The sequence below is a fragment of the Lagenorhynchus albirostris genome, chromosome 17, assembly GCF_949774975.1.
Source record: "Lagenorhynchus albirostris chromosome 17, mLagAlb1.1, whole genome shotgun sequence".
Lineage (NCBI taxonomy): Eukaryota > Metazoa > Chordata > Mammalia > Artiodactyla > Delphinidae > Lagenorhynchus > Lagenorhynchus albirostris.
The window spans coordinates 80,470,407-80,479,071 of NC_083111.1; the positions used below are offsets into that span (position 1 = coordinate 80,470,407).

Genomic DNA, 8,665 nt, shown 5'->3' on the forward strand with positions numbered 1-8,665 from the left:
AGCACAGACTGCACGCTGAGCACCGTCCCGGGGGCCGGGGGCAGCCAGAGCCCTGCCTTGTGGAGGTTCCCTGCCCAGGAAGACAAGGACTTACAGGGGGCGTTGGCACGTGTGGGGATGGGAGGGCGAGAGGCAGCAGGGGAAGCTTCTCTGTTAAGCACATGTGTGAGGAAAGACCTACACTGGGGAGCAGTTAGGATGTGGAAAGGATGCCGGAGAGTGGGAAGGAAGGAGGCCGACCTTGTCCCTGGCACCTGCGGGCATTCACTGCTTTCTTCTTCCACCGCGGCCTGAGGACAGTTGCACAGCTCCCCACGCAGGGCCTCAGGGTGGGCGTTCAAAGTTCAGCCTCATCCCTCATCCTCGTCCTCGAGGCAGCTCCAATGGAGGGTGGGGGGGCATTACTTCCCCCAAAGCCGGTGGTTTGTCCGGGCTTCCTGCTAAACTACCAGCTCCAAAAGGTAGGCCACGGGACGCAGCGCGGTCCACTTGTGTCGTGATAGGATGACCAGGTCTGTGTCCATGAGACAGACAGGACCACGATGATCCTTTCCCGTACGTATGTCACCTTTGATTTGACCTCGAGTTATGTATTTAGGAATTTCCCCTTTTCCCGTTCTCCAGGGAGGTTTGTGTAAGACTGGATCTCTGCCCTGACAGTTGGGTAGAACGCACGTAAAAGACCAATCGGGCTTAGTGTTTCCATGGGGAGAAAGTCTTTCCGACCCATTCTATTTCTTTAATGGCTACAGAACCATTGATCTATTTATTCTTGAGTCAATGTTGGCAAACCGTACTTTTCTAGGAATCTGTCCATTTTTTCCCTAAGTTACCAAACTTGTTGGCATAAGACCGTTCATAGAATTCTCTTATTACTTTGGAATTTCTGCTCTTTCAACGCTGGATCAATCTTACTAGTGGTTTGTCTATTTTCACCATCTTTCCAAAGAACCATCTCTTGGCTTCCTGCAGACGCTGTTATAACTTAATAAATTCTGCTTAGTCTCTATAATCTTCTTCCTTCTAATTCCTCAGGGTTCATTCTGTAGTCCTTTTACCCTTATTTATTGTCTTTTCAATATCTTAATTCATTAATTTTCAGCCTTTCTTCTTTTGTTGTATAAGTATTTAAGGCTATTCATTTCCTTTGAAGTACCTCACAGATTTTGATATGTAGTATTTTCATCATTATTCAATTATGTCATTTTTACATATCTATTAATGATTTCTTCATCGACCTCCCAGTCAGTTAGGACTGTTTTAAATATTTCCCAACATACAAGGAATTTCTCTTTATTTTTGTGCATTTTCTAATAATTGTAGTGTCTTACCCACTACTGATTCTTTGAAGTTTGTTGACATTTGCTCTATGACCTAAGTCATGGTCAAAATCTGTAGCCGTCCCAGGCGTCCTGGAGAAGACCGTTATCTGCTGTTTGAGGGTCCAGTAAGTCAAGTGCTGATTATTACTGAAACCTGCTCTATATTCACTAATTCCTAGTCTCTGTGCCCATGTTGACACCTTCTTCTCTCGTGATGGAGTCCCTTTGCAGGTGGGAAGTTCTGGCTTTGTTTATCTATTTAGAGCTCTTTTATTAGGTGTATAGAAATGTAAGATTTTTCATCTTCCTGAGGAGCTGAGCCGATCATGCAGTGATTTGTGCTGTTCTGTTTAATATATTTACTTATATGATTAATCCTGGTGGTATTCATGTACATATTTGTCTTCACGTCCATTTTGTCCAAAGCTGACCTTACCACTCACACCCTCCCTGACTCTCTGACCGATGTGTCTTTCTTTACAGCTTCATTCTCACCTTCTGGTCCTTATGTGTTACTGGATCACTTGTATTTTTTTCCTACAATCTGATGATCCTTGACATTTAATAAGCTCTTCTAATCCGTCCACATTAATTTGTTTACTGGACACGATTTCAAAAGCTTGCCTCAGGTTTTCTATTTGTCCAAGTTTTTTCTTCTGTATTATTTTAGTTTCTCTCTTTTTTTCCCCTATTTTATTCAGTTAAGACTTTTTGTCCGCTTACTTGCATTCTTACTCCTTTCTTCCTGGTGTGGAAGTTATAGACTCCTACAATACTCTTCCAGAGGTTACGACTGCCTTCAATTTTATTGTATTTTCCACTGGTGTCTTGTGCGTGTAGGTCTGTGAGACGCTATCACACATGCAGATCCCTGTACCGCTGTGGTGACCAGATACAGAGCTGCTCAGAGCTGCTCCAATACCTCGGGGGGCCCTCGTGCTGTCCTAGAGTTGCACCCACCCAGCCCACCTCCCGGTCCCGTTTCTATCTCCACAATCTCGTCCCTTAGAGGATGTCAGACCCACGGAATCACCCAGCATGGGCTCTACAAGACAGGCCCCTCCACTCAGCAAAATGCCCTCGGAACCCTCCCCCTTGTTCACCCTCTTTATTGCTGAGGAGTATTTCTTGGCGTGGACGCACCACAGTTTAACCATTTACCCACAGAAGGCATCTGGGTTATTTCCAATTTGGGGCTGTTACAGATAAAGATGCTGTGAATACCTGTGTACAGGTTTTTGTGTAAACATGACTTTTTATTTCTCTAGGATAAATGCGCAGGAGTGCAATTGTTGGGAAGTATCGTAAGTGAATGTTTAACTTTTTAAGAAACTACCACAGTGTTTTCCAGAGTAGTTGTATCATTTTGCATTCCCGCCAGCAGTGTATGAATGGTCCACTTTCTCTGTATCTCTTATTTTAGCCATTCTAGCAGGCGTGCGGTGGTTTCTCACTATGGTTTTAATTTGCATTTCTCTAATGGTTAGTGATGTTGAACATCTTTTCAGATGCTTATTTTCTATCCATATATCTTCTTTGGTGAAGGGTCTGCTCAAATCTTTTGCCTATTTTCTAATTCAAGTATATTTTTTCTTATTGTTGGAATTAGAGATCTCTTTATATATTCAGGATACAAGTCCTCTGCCAGATATGTGATCTACAAACATTATCTCCCAGTAAGTAGTTTGTCTTTTTATCCTCTTAACAGGGTCGTTTGAAGAGCGTAAGTCTTTAATTTCAATGAAGGAATCCTTGAGTTTTTACCATGTATTGTTATTAACAGGCACCAAAATTAATGAATATTTAATTTCTCTGAAAATGGGCTCAGACTAATTTAATCACTATCATTGTCCCATTGTTGTTCTGCCCTTTCTCAAAACTTAACTGCACAAATAAGACATTACAGTCAAAAAACACTGTTTAATATGAAATGATGTCATTACCTCACACAGTCCTTTGTTGGATCTGCCCCACATTTACCAGCTCCTTGGTTCACTTTCCTTGTCACAGACCTTCCTTTGAAGATTACTCTCCATCCTCGAGTCCATCCTTCAGAAGCTCCTTTAGTGAAAGTCTGTTGGCGGTAAACTCTCAAGTTTTCACTCGTCTTTGCTCTCCAGAGATGGTTTTGTGGACAGCGTGATTCCAGGCTGACAGTCCCTTCTCTTGGCCTTGGTGGGTATCACTCCACCGTCCCCAGCCTCCACGGGTGCTGCTGTGACTGAGCTGGGAGAGGAGCCGTCACTCTGCCCCTCCTCGCGAGCCTCCTTCCTGCTCTGGGGCCGCGGTTTCCAGGAGGCATGGAGCTGCCAAGTGTCAGGTGCCTCCTGTGTCTGCGGGATGGTGGGTGGTTGGGGTGGGGCCTCCTCACACACTGCCTTTCCTCATTCAATTCTCTTCTCCTGGGACGCCGCCCCGACCTGTGCTGAATTGCTGGTATGCCCTCCGCACCCCTTCACCCGTCGCCCTTTCCATTTCCTTACCTCTCCCTGGCACACTGTCACTTCCCCAGCTAAACCTCCCAGGTTGCTCCTCTCACATCATCCGGGAGCAAATGTGTTGCCTGGTCCCCCGCCAAGTCCTTTGTTCTAAAAGTTATCACTGATCTTTTCCTGACTCATTGGGTCCCTTTTGATCATCTCTTATTATTACTCATTTTTGTGCTTTCATCTTATTTTTAAAATATTTCTTAGAAACTATCTTATGTCAGGTATCTGATTAATTCCTTGGGGGTCTGCAGGAGTCAGCAGCGGCTGCCCTGACAAGTAACACAGACTCGGTGGTTCAAACAACAGAAACTCACCCCGACCCCGTCCTGGAGGCCAAAAGTCAGACTCAGCAGGTCTCCTCCTCCTGCTGAGGCCGACCTCCCTGGCGTGTGGACAGCCCTCCCCTCCCGTGTCCTCACGCGCCGCCCCTCTGTGCCCATGTGTCCTGATCTCCTCTTCTTCTAAGGACACGAGTCACGTTGAATCCGAGGTCACCCCAGAGACCTCGCCTTACCTCAATCACCTCTGAAGGCCCCGACTCCAAACACAGTCACCCGCTCAGGTCCTGGGGTGAGGACTTCAACATCTGAACTTTAGGGGGACAGAATTTAGCCTGCATTGGGCCCAAAGCTGTGGTCTTGTTATTTCTGCAACTGCCGGCCCTCCCTCCTCCTCTGCACCCCGAGGCTGCCCACTGCGGACTAAGTGACCTCTGCCTGTGGGTTCACGTGGCTCTTCTGAGGGTCCCCCAAAGGCCTACGAGACTCTCCCCGAAAGGACCGTCTGCCAGCATCTCGGCTGCCTCCCGTCCAGCGCTTTTGCCTGGGGTGGCGAGGGGCTGGCGGTGCGGGGACAAGTTGGGTTATTTTGCTTCCCCCTGCAAGCCCTCAAAGTGTTTACAGTCCTGGTTTTTTCCACGTGAAGCTGTCTCCTAGCAGGGGAGCCGCATGGGCTGCTGAACCCGCAGTGTACCACGAGGGATCTGCCCAACTCCTTGCCTGCGGCTCCCCCAGGCCGGGGACCTGGCCTTACTCACTTGGGGTCACATGGACGGGCAAACGCACTTGGTAAAGCAGCACGCCGAAGGGACCGGGCATGAACTGGAAATCCTGAAACCGGGCTCCAAGAGGCCCCCAGCTCTCTCCATGACTCCGGCCATCACCCCTGTGCCCCCAAGGCCACCTGGCCTCAGATTTGCCATGGTGACCTGGGGTCTCTTCAGGATCTGAGGAAAGCTGTCCTGGCCGCCCTCCAGCCTGTCTCACTGGAACACAGAAGTCTTGCAGTCAACCAGAGCAAGACACAGAAACATGGCCTGCCATGGTGGCTGACGCCTTCTAGACGCCCCGCGTCAGAACCCTTCGGTCTTCATACCTACGGGCTGCTCTGTGCACAGGACGCTGCTGCCCTTCCCCCTCTCCTTAAACCCCCCGGGCACCTGTCACCCAGCCTCCACGGGGTCTCCTCCTCTCCCTGCCGCCCTGTCCCCGAGCTCCCACACGGGGTCCTCAGAGTCCCCCTGGCCCCCGGGCCCCGCACAGGACAGCAACGCTGCCCGCCCTCACCACCCTCCCGGTGGCCCTCCTCTCCCCCATCTCCCTGTCCAGGCCCACCATCTGCCTGGTCACCCGGCCCAGAGTCTGGGCAGAAGGCACAGAAGGTGCTGGAACCCCCCCGGGAGGGTCAGATGTCTCCCCGCTGCCTCACCTCACATGCTCCTCCCTCAAAGCTCTGCTTCTGACCAGCTCCTGTCTAAGCCAAGACCCAGCCTCCTCCTTAACAGATCTTCTGGCCACCCCGACCCCGGATCCTTGGTTCCCCTTCCTGCAGGAACACCCCTGCACTCGAGGCCAGGCAGGGCCCCCGTCCCCCTGCCTGCCACCCAGGCTCCCTCGTGCACCCACAGACCGATGGCCCGACAGGCAGGCACCCCATCCCAGTCGTGCCCTGCCTGGCCCTTGGACGCAGTCAGACCTCTACTCAGCCTGGGCTGCTGTGTCCTCAGCACTCAGTGCAGGGCCCAGAGCAGGTGTCCAATAGGGATTATGGGACTGGCCAGGGTCAGAGTTCAGCATGGGACCAGGGTCAGAGTTCAGCACGGAACCAGGGTCAGAGTCCAGCACGGGACCAGGGTCAGGGCTCAGCATGTGACCAGGATCAGGGCTCCGAGTGTGACCAGGGTCAGGGCTAGGTTGGGATCCGAGTAGGTGTTGACCAGGGTTAGTGGGTAACCTTGGAGAGCAGTGTTCATTGCCTGTAGAGAGGTGTGTGTCCACCGCAGTGGGCATCTTAGTGGACAAGCAGGGTCCGTGCCTTTCACCTGGAATGAAGCCCTAGGAAGACGCCACACGTGGCACTGAAATGCACTCTGGCTTTGTAGGGCTGAAGGAAAGGCCGCCGTGGAGAACACATGGTGTCCTCTAGACCGCGGGGGAAGAGGAGGCTGGAAGGGCGCTGGCCACACTGCAGACGGCTGGATGGGCAGCTAAGGAGTTGGGGCTCTCTTTTGTGGACAAGAGTTGCTGACATGCTGCTGGCCCCATGGTAAACAGAGAAACCAGGAAAAGTCCCTCCCACTGTGTGTGTTCCACCCTGGTCTCTGCTCCCCTCAGTGCCAGGCTGCCTGGGAGCCCTGGGACCAGCACGCTGTCCAGTTCACGCCAGGACCTCAGCCTCTTGCTTCCGGAAAAGGCTTTCATCACGAGTCTGGAGAAGGAGGCCAAGGGGAAGCTGAAGGTGGCACAGCCCCAGGGCCACGAGGACCCCAACAGCCACCCGAACTGTGCGCTGAGCCCCTGTGCCCTGCCTGGCGGGGCCAGGAGCTGGGGCCAGCCCCGAGGGACCCCACAGGGCCAGGAGTCACAGGTGAGGCGGATCTGACACCGGCGGGGGGCATCAGGGCTGCCTGCCGGCCAAGGGCAGAGGCAGAGCCCAGGCGCAGACAGACGGGCTCCATCTCATTTCCTGTCAGCATCACCCTCCTTATCATCACTGCCTTTTTTGTTGTTATTTTATGCTTATATGAGAAAAATATCTTTTTCCAAGAAAAGTCGACAGGTATAAAATGGCATGCCACCCCATCCAGTACCAACGAACATATGTGCACATACGTATATACACCCCACACCACAGGCATAAAATTGAGAGAAATAACCGCAGGCCCACAGGGCGTGGTTCCCTCGGGGCAGAATCAAGAGGTTGCAGGGGTCCAGCCCCCCTCAGTCCGTACGCCCACGGAGCAGGCGGGCTTCCAGGAGTCACTCCAGGGCACACGCCGGGGGCTTTCTGGGTGCCCAGCAGAGCCACACTCCAGGGCCCACACCCGAGGCAGTGGTTTGGGGGAGCTGCGCTCTGCGTGCTTCTTCCCGCAGCTCCGCTCACCCACTGCCCGCCGAGAGGCGCCCCGTTCTGCACTCCACAGCACTCGCCCCGACGGTCGGAGCACGGGATGGGAGCCGAGGGAGCTCGGTCCACCCACCGGCGTCACCCGAGTAGACCTCAACCCAGCCCTCCGTTCGCGTCACAGGCCCACGGACAATGGCAGGACGGAAGGGGCAACCACAGGCCAAGTCCCGCATCCTCTCTGGCTCTATCGAGGCCCCATCTCTGCCCCTCAGAGGGGCAGGACCGGAGTCCCTGCTCTGCACGCGGCCCACGGGGTCCAGACCCTAGATCTCCTCCTCCACCTTCAGGATCATCCCTGAGAAGACCTCCTGGCCTGTGTGGCTGCCCTGGGGGCTGCCCTGGGAGCCTCCAGCTGGCCTGCAGGCTGCTCCGCCCCCAGGGCAGCCATCTGGGACTGCGGGCGAGGCGCCCCGGGGCGGGAGGGCCTCCACCAGCCTCTCCAGGGTCCGGTTGAGGGCCTCGACGCCGTCGGCCAGCCGCTGGCTCTGCTCGGCCAGCCGCTGCAGCAGCAGGTTCTGCTGGGCCATCAGCGCACTCTGCTGCTGGGACCAGGAGCTGAGCAGGGCGCCCTGCTGCCGCTGCGAGTCCAGCAGCCGCCGTTCCACGTCCGAGGCCTCAGGCCCTGTGGGCTTCCCGGGGGGCTGGGGTGCTGCCGAGGAGGGCGGCGAGGGCCGGGAGGCCCCGGGGAATGTGGCCGCGGGGGGTGCCGAGGCCGGGGAGGCAGGCGGGGAGGGTGAGGAGGGGGACGCAGGGAAGGCTCCTCGGGGGTCCAGGGGGTCGGCTTCAGGCAGGCTCGGCCCATCCAGCGTCCGCAGGGGTAGCCACAGGCAGCCAGGGGCCTCGTCCTCGTCGGCTGGCAGAGGGAGACAGGAAACGTGAGCCTTCGCCAGCCAGGACCGGGGCAATGCCAGGGAGCTCCACCTGCACGAGGCCCTCTGCCCACGCAGCTATTTAGGTCTCGCGGGGCCCCTCTGCAGTGGGCAGCAGCGCCCTCGCTAGGACACCAAGACTCAGAGGGCGAAAGACGTCCTCCAGTAACGTCAAGGTAAAACTTCAACCGGGCAGCTCCAAAGCCAAGGTGCCACCACCATGCTGCCATCTGTCTGTCCATCCACCCACCCACCCAAGCTGGCCATTATCTACCCCCCCTCCTGTCTGCCCATCTGTCTACCTACACATATGCACCCACTCATCCATCCCCTCATCTATCCGCCCATCTGTCTGCTCATCAAGCACCCATCCGTCCCTCCATCTGTCCACCTCCTTCCTTCCTTTCATCCTTCTTCCTTACATTCATCCATCCATCCACTTGTTCATCTCTCAGCCATCCATCCTCAAAGCACCCGTCCATCATCCATCCATCCTCCCATCATCCATCCTTCCATCCATCATCCATCCATCAACTACCCATCCTTGATCCGTCTATCCATCCATCAACTACCCATCCTC

The 8,665-nt window shown here is 54.4% G+C and overlaps 1 protein-coding gene across 1 annotated transcript in view; it reads right to left on the reverse strand.

The window, feature by feature from the left end:
- Positions 1-5,378: 5,378 nt before the first annotated feature.
- The window catches only part of TSNARE1 (t-SNARE domain containing 1), a 78,696-nt gene continuing 75,409 nt past the window's right edge, over positions 5,379-8,665 (reverse strand). The window contains exon 12 of the mRNA XM_060128189.1: positions 5,379-8,069. Coding sequence (XP_059984172.1) covers positions 7,480-8,069 — 590 coding nt within the window. The 3' untranslated portion in view covers positions 5,379-7,479. The remainder of the gene's footprint in view (positions 8,070-8,665) is intronic.